The sequence below is a fragment of the Balaenoptera ricei genome, chromosome 15 (genome assembly GCF_028023285.1).
Source record: "Balaenoptera ricei isolate mBalRic1 chromosome 15, mBalRic1.hap2, whole genome shotgun sequence".
NCBI lineage: Eukaryota > Metazoa > Chordata > Mammalia > Artiodactyla > Balaenopteridae > Balaenoptera > Balaenoptera ricei.
In genome coordinates, this window is record NC_082653.1 from 71569214 (window position 1) to 71584469 (window position 15256).

Sequence of the window (15256 nt, forward strand, 5' to 3'; positions counted from 1 at the left end):
CAAAACCTACGTAGTCAAACAGCAAAAGATTACTACTGCTAATCACAAATATCAGACATCTCAAGTTAATGATTTTACTGCTTTTCTATGTTTGGGAAGATGCAAGAGTCTGGGCTCATTAAAATGATTCTTTTGATATGCATCTTAACTATCAAGGGCCAGTATCCTGTTTTTCTCCATCCTGAATTCTCCTCAGGGTGCACCGGTAGGGGTGGCTACAGTAGCTGATGGCTTGATGGCAGGCAACACTTTTTTTATCCACACAGGAATTTTGCTCAGAATGATTGGTGGAGACAAGCAGTTCAGCTAGTTACTTTTGAGGCAAAGAACAGGGATTTGGAGGGTCTGTGGCTGGCCTTGTCATAGGTAAACAAAGTGGGCATCCATGAGTCCCCCTAAGTCACAGGAGGAATGGTGGTTCATTGCAGCAAGTACCCTTCCAGAACAAAAAAGGGTAAGGGGTCTTCCTTTAACCGTCACTGTTTCCCAGGAGCACAGGGCTCAGGTAAAATTCAACGCTGTCATCACCCAACTGGGGATGATAATTATGATAGTACTATCTACAATTTTAATATTTTAAAAGTACCTTGGAAGTGCTAGGTGCATAGTAAATGCTCAATAAATATTTGTGAATCTCACTTACCCGTGAGATCTGTGAGGGCTGGGTAAGTTGATTCAGTGTGTTTTCTTTGGTGCTAGCACAGTACCCAGGATCCACTGATCAGCTGAATTGGCCTTGAGCGAGCTTCAGTCTCCCTGACAGTACAGTTACTTTTTTTCTTTTTTTTTTTTGGCTACACCACGCAGCTTGCAGGATCTTAGTTCCCCAACCAGGGATTGAACCTGGACCCTCAGCAGTAAAAGCACAGAGTCCTAACCCCTGGACCATCAGGGAATTCCCCCAGTTTCCTTGACTGTAAATAAGACATGATAATCTCCACTTCACAGGCTTGTGAAGAGAATTACATGATTTGGAGGAGTCTAGGGGGCCCAGACAATGCCTGACACATCTCTGGTAACCAGTGACAAAGACTCTCTCCTCAACTTAACTCTAGTCAGACTCTTCTGAGACCTCTTTGTAACTACACCTTGCCCTTGGGCTCTGTCTTTGATCTGCTTTGTCTAGTTTTAGCAAGAATTCTGCTGGGTCAGTTTAGCAAAAATCCCCTACCCTTCATATCTGATCAAAATCCTTATCCTCTACCCTTGATATCTTATCACCCTCACCTGCCATCAGCAAAAAACCTGGGACCTTGGTTTAGCCAGAATTCCCCTTACCCATTATGTTTCCTCTTAATAAGTTTCCATCCACTGACCCAGACCCTGCTCCTTGGCTATCAATCTCCACTTGTCCTTGCTGTATTCAGAGCTGTGCCCCATCTCTCTCCCCTATCACAACACTTCTGCCCCTCCCATCGCAGCAGTCCCAGTGAATAAAGTCTGCCTTACCGTCTTTAACAAATGTCACAAATAAATTCTTCTTTAACACCAGTAAATAAATTTCCTTCCTATTTCCACTTGGATTCCAAACGCAGTACGAGCAGAACTTTCTATCGCCTCTGTTCAATGCTTCAAAGGGCCCAGTCCTTGGAGACCACGGGGAGTTTGCTCGAAACCGAAACCCCCAGTGATGCCCACACCACTCAGCATCAAGTTAGCAGTGGTAGAAGTAAGGGCTCTGACCCCTCGCCTGCCACCCCGTACTGAAACCCTGAGTCCTCCTCACTCCCACAGGCCGTGGGTGCAGCACTTGGGGGTGAACTTCGAAAAGTCAGGATCTGCGACTTTCCGAAAGTACGAGGATTTGACCACTTTATCTCACTGAGCCTCGATTTACCGCTCTGTAAAACAGAATAATCCTAGTTGTACGATTAGATAAAATGGTAGATGTGAAGCTGCCTTGTACACGAAGTTATCGTTACAGAGGCAATCGCACGTGTTACCCACTTGGTAAGAGAAACTGAGGCAAAAGCCCAAGCCTAGGCTGTCGCTCCACCCTCCAGCTTTTAAACGGGGCGGGGCGGGGAGGGCGGGGCCACGGCATCGATCACTCGGCGTTCCTCTAGGCACGCCTTGGTGATCGATACTCCTCGGGCAAGCCTCTGACGACTCGGAGACAGCCGGAGTATTCGGTCCAGAAGGAAGAGTCGTCGCCGGCCTCCGACGACTCGACACTGTCCAAACTCGAGACAGGTGAGTTTGAGCAACTCGAGAGGGCGTGCAGCTCTGGCTTCTTAGAAGCGCGGAGGCCGGGCTGAGAGGGGAGGACTGCGCAGGCGTAGCGTGAAGGGGCGAAGCAGGAAAGGACGGTCTCGCGCGTGCGCTTTGGAAAGCCCAGGGCGGCCCTTCAAAGCAGCGAAACTGAGCCGGCTGTTGGGGGGGGGGTGGGGGGGGTGGGGGGGAGGGGAAGAACCGGGGGTAGCGCATGCGCGCTGAGAACGCAGTTTAGCCGGTCAACTCCAGCGCCTCCACGGGTAAGAGGAAGGTCCTGCGCGTGCGTGGTGCACTTCTTACGCCAGTCATTTCTTTTTGCGCGTGTGTGAGAGCAGGCGGTCGTGTCCCTGCGCGGTTCTTGGTGTCGCGTTGATGCGACTCTAATGCACTTGCGAGGCTTCCGATTTCCGCCGTGTTTGTAGCGGCAGGTGGTTGCCGGCTGACCCTCCCGGGCTAGTCGCCGTTTGTCGGTCTGGAGCTAGGCCGACTGGGCACGCTTAAACCATCGGGCCCCAAATGTGGACCAAGGGAAATGAAGCCCCGGGGGAGGCGCCGGGGAGGGAAAAGGTGTGAGACCTCGGGGTGGAGGGTTGGTGGGTTACGTAGAGCCCGCCCAGCCCGCTCGTCCTGGGGGACCCGGTGGGCCCTGTGCATGTGGCCGCCTGGAGGACGGGGGTGTCTAACTCGATAGGGGTTAACTCTGAGCGAAGATGGGTCACCGTGCTCAACAAGGTTGGAGTAAATCCAGGGGCAGGAGGTGGGCAGGTGTTGGGGCCACACCGACGGCCCAGCCCGATCCCGTCTGCTCGTTACAAGAGTGGGCAGCCTGGTCCCAGAAAGCCAGATTGAGGCCGATGTATTCTGGGAGGCGCTTTAGAGTTTTAAAGATAACTTAAGAGAATTCTGGGATGACTGCGGTGGCTTCCTAGAAGGCTTTATTTTATAAACGTCATGAACCCCCTTGGGCTGTTAACTAATAGCCAACCAAAGGCCAGCTTACATAATACCCTCTATCTGGATGGTGAATTCATGAAGTCAGGACCTGAGTCGGGCTGTTGTATACAGCCTGTACTTGGCTCCTTGGTGTTTAACGTGACCAGCAAGAAGCCGTTTATGAAGTTCACATTAGGCTGGTTTATAAAGCCAAGACAAAAGCCACTCTTGAGAGGTTAGCTCATACAACCTTGGTCTGACCCCCTTTTCAAGATTATTTCCTATGCCAACAAACAGTCCTTTATGCAAGAAGCCAAGACAGTACACTGAGAAGAGCAATTCTATGCAGGCTGTACCTGAGCTTCCTGTGAAAGCTGTCTCATGTCATGAGACCAGTACAGACAGGTGGCACTCTGGAAGGTCAGTTTACAAAGCCAGGACACAAGACCTTCCTCTGGAAGGTTTGTTCATTTAATACAACCTTTTATAAAAAGCAATTCACCTCTACCCTCACCCCCTTCAAAAAAAAGCCTTGTAACCAACAAGAAGTCTTTTAAGGCCAATACCTGTATACCCCTAGGAGGCTGACTTTAAAGTGAGGATACAAGGCCACTCAGGCTTTTTCATATGGCCTGTGATTATGGGGACCATGGGTCTCAATGTGCCTGGAATAATGCCAGGTTGTGACTTGTCCTTGAAAGCTACTATCAGCACTTGCAGTATTCAACTTGTGTAAGATGAAATTCCTACGTGCAGAAATGGCAGTTCCGAACAGTGAAAAAAAAACATTGGAGAAAATGATGAGAATAAAAAATTTTGCAAAGGAAAAATGTATATTTTACCAAGCTAAATAAATAAAAGGCTTATATATAGCATCCTGGTTTGTATGATAAATTCTGTAGTTAATCCACCTATACCTACCAGAAGGCTGTTTATGCAACTTGCTTATCCCTTTTATGTGGAGCCCTGGGAAACCAATGTAAAGGCCAGTTTGCAGTCCCACTCTGAAAGACTGTTCACACAGTTTACCCTTGATTCCCTCATCTGGAAGCCTCGTTCGTTTAATACAACCTTTTAGAAAAAAAGGCAATTCAGTGAGGAACTCTGGGAAGCAAATCAGTAAAGCCAGGCCATGAGGCTACTCAGGCTGATACCTTCCTCCAGAAAATTGCTTGATACAATCGTCAAGAAACCTTTCTATCAGACTAACGCGTGGGGAATGCTGGAAGCCTGATTTGTAAAGCCTGGACGTGAGGCCATTGAGAAAGGCAGCGTAATGTAGCCTCTACCTGACCTTCAGTGGAAGGCCGTGTCAACTGGTTGTTTTAAGGCTGCTGCTTACAGCCCACATGAGGCCAGCGCCTCTGGAAGATTGTTTCACACAGCTGACAAGAAGGTGTTTCACCCAGCCGGGAAAGGACCTTGCTCCTATAAGGCCATCTCAGATGGCTAACAGGGATCATGGAAGATAGATTTGTACAACTAAGACGAAGTCCAGGCTTCACCTGGCCCTCAGACAAGGGCCCAATATGTAATGAAGCCAGTCTTTAAAACAGGTCATGAGGCCACTTTGGAAGACTTTTCTGTAATACGATGCGGCTCCTCCTTGGAAGGCCGTTCGATACGGCAACTATTGAAAAGGCCAAATCATGAAAGATCCTGGGAGGCCGATGGAACGAAGCCATACATGAGACTTCTCAGACGGATGGTGGCCAGCGCGGCACCTCACCAGGCTGCTACAGGCTGCTATTGTAAGGCCCCCTGGGAGGCCAGTGTTTAAGATCAGTCATGAGATGCGCAGGGCCGTTTCAGGTGGCTAACACAGAGGCAACCTGGAAAACCATTTTGAAAATGAACGCACAGCCATCCCGAAGCGCCCACCTCTGAAAGGCTGTGTGGTGCAGCGTCAGCATAAGTCTCTCTGAAGGCTTTGTTGTAAGGCGTTCACTGAGGAGCTCTGGATTCAAAACAAATTACTCAGGCTATTTTATGTGGCCACGGAGAGGCTGCTCTGTACAGCCGGCTCGAGGCCCTCTCTCCCAGAAGGCTGGTGCACACGGCCGTCAACCTGAGGCCCTCCCCGCAGCCACCTGGCGAAGCAGCACCACAGCCTCCTTAGAGACCGGTTTATGAAAACCAAACACGAGACCACCTTGGGAGGTCATTTTGCAAAACAGCACGGGAGGCCACCTTAGAAGCTGGCTTTGTAAGGCCTTTGCGAGCTTTGCGAGCGACTATTTTGTAAGGTCACCCTGGGAGGCCAATTTACAAAGGTTAAAATCTGCATCCCAGGGACCTGGTTTATAGCCCATTTGAAACCCTCCAGGAGGCTATTTTCTAAGGCCACTAAGAGACCAATTTACAAAGTTGGTACATAGGCCCCAGCAGAAGCCATTTTTATATTAAGGCAAATAAGTCGTCTTCTGGGAGGCCTTTTTGTAGACCTTTGTGAGAAGCCAGAATATGAGGCCTCTGAGGCCTGTTGCACGCTCAAGGTGAGATTTTTCGAAATTGCTTTATGAGACTCATGTGCGACACTCAGGGGATGAGCATTGAGGCCACCCAGGAAGGCCAGCTGGTGGGTCCACGTGCTGTTTTGCGTGTGACTAGTGGATAAGACCATGCTGGAAGCCTGCACTGTGAAGCTCTTTTTTTTTCTAATATATTATTATTTTTATTGATATTAGTATGGTATTTTTTTATAAATTTATTTATTTATTATTTTTGGCTGTGTTGGGTCTTCATTGCTGCACGCAGGCATTCTCTAGTTGTGGCGAGCGGAGGCTACTCTTCGTTGCGGTGTGTGGGCTTCTCGTTGCAGAGCCCAGGCTCTAGGCGCGCGGGCTTCAGAAGATGCAGCACGTGGGCTCAGTGGTTGTGGCTCGTGGGCTCTAGAGCGCAGGCTCAGTAGTTGTGGCGCATGGGCTTTGTTACCCCGCAGCATGTGGGATCTTCCTAGAGCAGGGCTCAAACCCGTGTCCCCTGCATGGCAGGCGGATTCTTAACCACTGCGCCACCAGGGAAGCCCTGCACTGTGAAGCTCTTAGCGAGACCAACACAAGACATTGATGAATCTTCTGGGAGGCTGGAGATAGAAGTCATCCTGGCGGGCTTGGGCCAGGCCACTCAGGCTCTCTGAGTCCTGTCATGCAGTAAGCCAGCTGGGAAGGATATCCGTTGTGAACCAGGGACTGAGCTGGGATCCAAAGCTCCAAAAGCTGATGCAGTCCTCATGCCCGAACATGAAGAGTGTCTGAGTGGACACTGCCACTTACTGTGAAGTTTTGGACAAATTGCTTAATCTCCCAACTCTCACTTCATTCATCTGTAGCACCTCACACTGTACAATTGTGAGGGATATGTTAGATAATGTACATAAAACATGGAGCCTTGGGATTTCCCTGGCGGTGCAGTGGTTAGAACTCCGCGCTCTCACTGCAGGGCCCCGGTTTTGATCCCTGTTCTGGGAACTAAGATCCCACAAACCGCGTGGCACAGCAAAAAACAAAAAAAAAAACCCAGAAAACATGGAGCATTGACATGGCACATACGAAAGGGCCCTGAGGTTGAGCATAATCTAAGTTCTGTCTCTGCACAAGTTGATTGACTGTGGTGGTGTGTTTTGGTCAAGTCACTTCATTTTTTCTGGACTTTAGTTTTCTCATCAGCAAAATAGGAGGGTGGGGTTGCAGGGGAAATGATCACATACACCCCTGTCGGCTTCACACTATGGTGAGGAACAAATACAATTAGAAAGCGGTGCTGGGGATAGACTGCAGCACTGAGAAAAACTCTGAATTACTGCACTTACTTTAGGACAGGCCCAGGAAGAGGCACCTCAAAAATAGTAACAAGCGAGAAAGGTACACCCTTTTCTTATGTGAAGTGATAGGATTTTCTCATCTCTAGAATGGGGAGAATAATAATTCCTTCCTCAGAGTTTTCTTGAGAGTTAACCCGGATGTGCAGCTTCATCGTGTGCTGGCTTGTGATCTTGTGGCTCTGGTCCCTCATTTATAAGATCATGGATTTGTGAGCTAGACTGCCCGAGTTTTAAATTTCTGCTCCACCTCTTACTAGCTGAATTGCTTTGGGACATCATTTAACTTCTCTGCTTTAGCTTCCTTATCTGTAAGATGGAGATGATAATACCTAAAGTTTCTGTAAGAATTAGAAGTGTATATAAAGTGCTTGGAGCATTCCTGGCTTTACAGCAAACGCTTTGTAAGTACTTTATCAGCTTTGTAGGGTCTTTCTGGGGGTGAAATGAGGCAAGTATTCTGTCTGCTGAATACTGAATATTCCTGAACTGGTGCGGAGTGAGCTGAAATGGGGCCCAGCAATAGGAATGGCTTGTCCGACGCACCCTCAGGGACCATATCTCTAGCATCCTTCACACGTCTTTGTTTCTCTACCTACTGCTAACGTCTTCACACACATTAGAGCTAAAGGGAACCATGCTTTCTCCTCCTGTTCTTTGGTGTGAGTTATAGATGGAGTCCCAGCATGTCCAGGAAATCTGGTAGGAGTGTTTATTATCTATTGCTGCGTAACACATCACCATAAATTTAGTGACTGTAGAACAACACACACGTATTATCTCTGTTTCTGTGGGTTGGGCGTCTGTACAGGGTTTAGCTGGGTCATCTACATCAGGGTCTCTCACAAGGCTCCAGTTATGGTGTCAGGGCTGAGCTCTCATCTGAAGGCTCAACTGGACAAGGATCTAAGTGCCTGTGGTTGTTGGCAAAATTCAGTTCCTGGAGGGCTGCTGGACTGAGGCCCTCAGTTCCTAGCTTGCTGTTGACTCTAAGCCACCCTCAGTTCTTTGCCACATGGGCCCCTCCAAGCAACAGGGCCACTTGCTTAATCGATGCGTGCAAACCAAGAAGGCAGTAGAGAGAGTCTGGCAGCAAGATGGAAGTTCCAGTCTTATGTGACCTGATCCCAGAAGTGGCATCTCGTCACTTTTGCCATCTTAGACCAAAAAGTAAATAGCTACACATACCAAACCTACACAGCTGTTGGTTATAATAGGCAAGTAATAATAGTTTTCTATTGCTGATATAACAAATTATCACAAACATGATGGCTTAAAACAATAAAAATTTACTAGCTTACAGTTCTATAAGTTAGAAGTTACACATGGAACTAAAATCAAGGTCTCAGCAGGGCTGCGTTCCCTTCTGGAAGCTCTAGGGGGGAATCCATTTCCTTGCCTTTTCCAGCTTCTAGAGACCACCCACATTCCTTGGTTTGGGACCCCGTTCCTCCATCTTCAGAGCTGGCAACATTGCATTCTCTAACAATTCTGTAATCACGTCTCCCTCTGACTCTGACTTTAGCCAGGAAAGATCCTTTCAAGGACTCCTGTGTTAGGTTGGGGCCAGCCAGATAATCCAGTATAATCCTATCTCACAGCCCTTATTCTTCATCACATCTGCAAAGTCCCTTTTGCCATGTTAGGTAACATACTCACAGGTTCTGGGGATTAGGATGTGGACATCTTTGGAGGACATTATTCTGCCTACCACTCAAATTACAGGTCCTGCCCATACTTAAGGGGGTTAGATAAGAGTGTTCATAACAGCAAGCAGGGATCATTGGGCTCTCTTGCACCTTAGGGTGACTTTCTTCCCTCACAAGAAGTGGAGCATGTAATGGGGCTTTATCACAGGCATGTCTTCGTTCTTGCCTTCACCATCCACCAGTGGCTCTTGAGTATCAGTTACTTTTAAGGGTCAAATAAGGTTCTTTTATTATTAACCACAGAAACCCTGGTTGACATAAGCAAGAGGAAATTTCTTGGGAGACTGTGGGGCCCACAGAATCAATGGAAAGCTGGAGAACTGGGCTTGGAAAAGACAAGAACTAAAGTGGTTCTGCATCCTAGGAATTGCGGACAATAATTGTGAGACCCTAGCAAGAATAGTCTGGTCCAGAAACTGCCACTAGGACAAAATTGAAATGTCAGCTATCTCTGGTCAAGTTGACCTACTTAAAGTTCAAATTCAAAGGAGGCAACTCATTGTCTAGCTTGGGTCACATACCCACCCCTTGGCAACATCCCACCAGACTGATCTCAGTGGGTATGATGGAATTTCTCAAAAGGAGATGGAAGTATGTTGTCAAGAAAGAGAAAAGGATTCTGAGCCACCAGAACTCAACAAATACCCTCTACTACGTTCTCTGCCATCTGTTTCCTCAATAGTAGAAGGAAGTTATTGCTTCATTCAGGGCAGGATAACTGCTACAGCAAGCATCATCAACACTGTAGTGGCTAAACACAATACAAGTTTATTTTTTGCTCCCGAAGCATTCCAGCATGGATATTCCTAGTTGGGGGGCTATCTTATGGCTCTGCCATCCCCTAAGGCCTCAGAATCTTTTGCTTCCAGCCAGTGGATAGGGAAAGTGTGGAGGATCACATAGGAAGTGTTTATGGACCAGGCCTGGAAGGGGCATACGTCACTTCCATTCATTAGCTGGAACACGGTGCCGTGGTCACATCTAATTGCAAATGAGAAATGGAGTCTAACTGTGTGCCCCGGAAGAAGATGGAATGGGCTTTGGTGAGCTTAAAGCACGAGTTTGTTTTTGTAGATAAAGTTTTATTGGGACACACCGTGCCCATTTGTTTACATGCTGTATAAAGCTGCTTTCACACTACAGTGACAGAGTAGTACCAGCAGTGACTGTATGGCCTGCAAAGCCTAAAATATTTGATATCTCACCCTTTACAGATAAAGTTTGTTGACCCCCAGCATAGAGCAGTCTCTGCAAAAAGCATGATGGTCCCTGTTTCTTAGTATCAAATGAGATGAGGCATATAGCAGCTGTTAGTATAATACCTACAACATTGTAGTGCAAATAAATCACCATAAGTTGTGAGCAGTAGAACCTATTCACGTATTAGTACTTATTCCTAGAGACTGGCCTGCCATCTATATATAATGTCCAGGCTAAAGTCACTAAAGACACCAACTGTGATAAACCTTTTTGTATAGGATTTACGTATTTCCAGGTTTCCTCCAGAGACGTTAAGATCTCATTCCTTCAGTAGTAATTGAGTGCCTACTATGAGCTTGACTCTGCAAGAAGCTCAAGGGCTGTTCAAACCCAAAACACTGTCGGAGAATCTTGGCAGGCTTCACATAGGGGATCATTTAAGATGGGCCTTAAAGGCTGGATAGGAGTTGCCAGAGAAGAGGGGTGTTGGAGGCATTCCAGACAAGAACAATACATGTTACTCTCTGAACAAATACAGGTCCGGTGCCCACTGTGTGCCTAGTGTTATGCCAGGCCCTGAAGATGCAGTGGTGACACCAGACAGATAGGGACCCTGCCCTCACAGGGCGGAGAAGACCATTGTTGAAGAATCAGTGCAGATGAGATGTGTGTTACATGGGACAAGTCCGGAAGCCTTGGGAACCTGTAGGGGACCAGGTCTGTGCGTGCTGTCTCTCTCTCGGTCTCTCTCTTTTTTTAGGAAAATAGTTTATATATATTTAAAATTTCAGTTGTTGACATTTTGGCCGCTGGATGTCATCACAGATCTAGCTTGTTTTCCCCCAGTCTTATTTTATGAAAATGTAGAACTGTAAATATGTACACATACAACGTGGTGTTTTGCTGTAACTTATTTTTCCCCCCAGCACTCATCGGACTGAGCCGGCTGGGCCGATGGCGGGGCCAGGCGCGCTCTGGGAGGCCCTCTGGGCACTCCTGCCCCGCACGAAAGAGGAGCTGAAGCTGGAGCTGGGAGAGAAGGTGGAGGGCAGCGTGGTGCTGCTGCTGCAGGAAGCCGCCGAGCTCTTCTACGGGGACAGGAGGCGAGAGTGTCTGCAGACCTGCGAGGTGCTGCTCGACTACTCCTGGGAGAAGCTGAACACAGGGCCCTGGCAGCACGTGGAGAAGGACTGGCGGCGGGTGTATGCCTTCAGCTGCCTCCTGAAAGCCGTGTGTCTGTGCGCGCCGCCTGGGGACGCTGCCTCCGTGGCCGCCGCCCTGAAAGCCTGCGACATGGGCCTGCTGATGGGGGCGGCCATCTTCGGGGACATCCTCCTTAAAGTCACTGCCGTCCTCCAGAAGCACCTGCTCTCTGGAAAAAGGCCCGCCCCCGGCCCGAGCCAGGAGCCGCTCGGCTTAAAGGTATCCGGGGGCGGTGGGGGGGGAGGGGGGTGGGCAACCGCCACTGACCACACCCAGCAAAATCCATCAGCCCTGTTTTCCTAGAAGTCACGGTCAGCTCTCCCCTGGGGTGAAGCCCCTGGCATGCTGACCCCTCTGGTTGAAAAATGGCATCTCCATTGATTTGGAAATGGAGCAGCCTCTTGTCTCAATTTTTTTTTTTTTTTTTTCTCAGTTTGTGCAAAAGCAGTGCCCCTTGGGGAGAGCAGGAGGGTAAAAGCTTTGTGGTTCCTGAGAGAAATGGCTCAGAGGGATTGTGTGGCCGAGCCCTGCAGCCAGCGGGAGCCCTTCTCTTTCAGCTTCTTCCTGGCCCCTTGGTTGAAGTGTCACCCACTTTCCTGTCTGCGTCTGTCTTTGTGCTGCTGAGTTTGGATGAGATACTACAACTCAGTGACTGATCGGTCCTGCCCTTTAGATACTTGACCGTGTCCTCACTGGTATTTAAGTGCATGTGCCAGAGAATACCCCACAGATACTGAGGGTGGTTTCTTCAGGCTTCACATCCCAGCACTGACACGCAGACCCACTCACAGTACCTCTGGGCAAGTCAGTCACCTCCTCTGAGCCTCAGTTTCCTTATCTGTTAAAATAGCAGAGTGCTGACCCCCAGAAAAAAAAGACCGAGACTGTACTGGACACTGGGTAAGGGAGTTATGGGGTGTTTTCGACATTTTTCTAAATATTTTCTTGTTTTCAGAATTCCCTACAGTGAGTATTATTTTTCTATAAGAATAATGCAAATGGATGTCATAAACACACCATGCATGTAACTGAAATAAAAAGTGAGCCTATAAACAGGGAAGAGAAATTTGTAGCAAAGCTGTCAGAGAGGAGATATCTTTATTGTATAAGAATTATACAAATCAACAGGGGAAAAGAAAAAAGAAAAAACTGGGCCCCAGGAGGTAGAGAGCAGACACACGAACAGACTGTTCACAAGGAGGAAACAGATCTGTTAAACAAACATGTGGGAAATGTTCAACCTCACCTCTGGTTTAAACATACAAACAAAAAAAGCAGCCATTCTTGGCTCTGAAATTATCAAATGAGATTTTATACAACACCCAGTGTTGCCAAGGGTGGCACAGGGCCAAGGGCATGGGGTGTTGGTGGACCTTTCAGAGGGTCAGGCAGACATGCAGATCAAGGGACAAATATCTGTCCCCTTGGGCCCAGGGGTTGCACCCACCCTTGCCCAGGCCAGGGCTGTCCCAAGGGATATGGCGGTGGCTTCATGGCCAGGGTGGTGTTCGCGGTCTGGGGCAGTGCATATGGTTAAAGGGGTGGGAGCTCAGGCTCTGAAGGCAGCTGCCTGGGTTCACATTCCTGCGCCACCACCCGCTGCCTAAGCCTCAGGCAGTGTCGTGGCTGCTCTGTGCCACCTCCGTTCCCCTGCCTGTAGGAAGGGCTTTGCTCAGCAGCCTTATTGAGCCCCAGCGGTGGCCCAGATGCGCCGGGAACCAAGGGCATGGTCCAGACCCCGTCCTCAAGCTGACGTTCTAGTGAGGCTGTAAAAGAATGTCTTCTCCCAGGTGGTGAGAAAGGTGGGGAGGCTGCTTCAGACAGGGTGGTCAGGGAAGGCCTGTTTGACAAGGGAGTACAGGGAAGTAAAAGTCTACTTTGGGGACAGCGAGAAAAGAACAGGCAAATTCAAGGCCTCGCGCATCGCCTGCAGGGAAGAATGTTAGCTGTCGCTGCCGCCACTGCGTGAATGTTGAGCACGGGCTTGGGGTCCAGCAGAGGGAGCCGACAGGTGCCCGGCGGCAGTGCTGGGTGCTTTACATATGGGGTCTCGTCACCCAGCGGGGTTTAACACATGGGGAAACGGGCTCAGAGACAGTAACTTGTTCAGGTCCCTCAGCTGGGAGATGGTTAAGTAAATGATGAGGCAGCCACTCAAGACATTGCAAGGGCTGGGTGGCAGCATGGAAACTACTTTAGAGAAATGATTGGACAGAAGAGGCAGAGTTGCTTATTCATTGTGAATCTTAGAGTGGATCAGAGATGTATATGTGTGAACAAAATGGGAAAGGAACATACAGTAATGAGAAGAATCCTTGTATGTTAGATGGTGGAGTTTGGGATAGTAAGTTTTCCTCTATGAAAGTAGTATATTAGTTTTATAATTAAACAAACATTTTAAATGAACCGGTAGAGAAAAAAACATGTTGATATCGTGAAACATCAGTAGTAACAGTAGCAGCAGTAAAACTGACAATAAATAATAACTTCTTATTGTTACTAATGACACCTCAGCTGTCTTACTACCATTGATGCAAATTCCTAGTGGAATGCCTCGAATTTTGGCCTTTCTGCAGTTGTTGCCATCTTGTTTTGTCTTAATTTTGAACAGAAAGCAAGGAATGACCGCGTTCCGATTCCAGATACGACGTCAGAAAGAACGGTGCCCCGGCTTCACTGTCCATCCCTCCAGCATTTCAGGAAGCATTTTTTGGATCCAGGGAGGCCTGTGATCTTGGAAGGTGTGGCCGACCACTGGCCGTGCATGAAGAAGTGGAGGTGGGCGTCTGCTGAGGGCGGTGCGGTTCCTCTTCCCAATTTAGCAGCCCCAGAGACCCCCAAATTCCTCCTCCCATCATCCCCAAGTGAATACAGCCCCCCAGACACTTCACTGGCAGTGAAGCGAGATGGACGGCCGAGGGGTTAAACACGCATCAAAGGCACAGCGCTCTGAAGCGATGCCAGAGGTTATAAGATTCTTACCTTCTACAGCTTGCCGGCCCTAAGCAGTTTTTAAGGAGTGCGTCGTGGAAGTCCAATGTTAAGTCCATTATGCAGTTTTGCAGGATCTCAGGAATTCTGTGGAGTTTCTTAGGGGTCCCTGAGCCTTGAGAGTAGAAATAAGAACCCAAGACAGCCCCACCCCCTCTGCGTGGGGTCCAAGGGCTCCTGTGTTTATTCTCTCCTCATGTCTGTTTCCAGTCCCTCCGCAGATTCATGGTGGAGAGGTCAGATCAGGCAGCTGGACAGTCGCCATGATGCCACAGCCGTGCCTAATTTTGAGATGAGGAGGCGTGTCGCAGGCAGGTGGATGGAGCCAGCCTGTCTGTGGCAGTGGTTTTGCGGAGGGAGTGGTTCCCGCTGAGACTTGTGTGCTTGACCACGCAAGGCGGGCACATGCCATGTCTTCCCTCACTGTCCCCTCCCTGGTTCCTGTGTGACGGGCAGTGTCATCACCCACAGTTCGCAAACGGGGAACAAGGGCTCAGAGAGGCGAAGGGACTTGCCACAGGTCCCCTGGTGGGTGACAGGCAGGGCTGGACTCGGCACCAGGCCACCGGAGCTGAGGACCCAGGCCCCTCACCACCCTGCACTGCCCGCCACTGGCCCAAAGAAGATCTCTCTGCTTGTGACAGGGCGAGCAAAGAGAGAGGTTGAAAGGCTCTAGGCAAGCAGGGAAATAGAGCCGCCCAGCAAGAACCAGATTCATTGGTTGTATCTGCAAAGCTGCCCAGCGCCAGGTGGGCAAGTGACCTCGCCTCTCTTGCACCTGTGTCTCCTCAGCAGTGAAGTGGGGTCTTCCTCCTCCTCGTGAGCGTTTGTGCCAATGAAAGGAGACCAGCATATCACGTTTAGCAGGGCACCCAGCGGGTGTTAGCGTACGATGGCAATGCCAATCCCTGTTTTCCGAATAGTCTGGAGTACATCCAAGAAATCGCTGGCTGCCGCACCGTCCCGGTAGAGGTCGGTTCCAGGTACACGGATGAGGAGTGGTCCCAGACGCTCATGACTGTCAATGAGTTCATCAGCAAGTACATCAGGAATGAGGTGTGTCGTTTGACTCCTGCCCCCTAATACTTAGGAGGGAGGGAACGCGTTACATTTGGGCAAATAACTTCCGTATGTCGCCGGCGGGGGGGGTTTGGAGGAGTCAAGAAACCATTCTTTAAGGGCCTGT

At 49.2% G+C, this 15256-nt stretch overlaps 1 protein-coding gene and 1 non-coding gene across 2 annotated transcripts in view; one reads left to right on the top strand and one right to left on the bottom strand.

The window, feature by feature from the left end:
- Positions 1 to 822: 822 nt before the first annotated feature.
- TRNAK-UUU (transfer RNA lysine (anticodon UUU)) lies at positions 823 to 895 on the bottom strand. Its single transcript has one exon. It is a non-coding gene; the product is annotated as a tRNA-Lys (tRNA).
- A 1191-nt stretch (positions 896 to 2086) lies between these two features.
- Positions 2087 to 15256, top strand: part of KDM8 (lysine demethylase 8) — a 34621-nt gene continuing 21451 nt past the window's right edge. The window contains exons 1-4 of the mRNA XM_059898056.1: positions 2087 to 2193; positions 10803 to 11298; positions 13691 to 13857; positions 14994 to 15126. Of these exons, the coding sequence (XP_059754039.1) occupies positions 10831 to 11298; positions 13691 to 13857; positions 14994 to 15126 (768 nt within the window). The 5' untranslated portion in view covers positions 2087 to 2193; positions 10803 to 10830. The remainder of the gene's footprint in view (positions 2194 to 10802; positions 11299 to 13690; positions 13858 to 14993; positions 15127 to 15256) is intronic.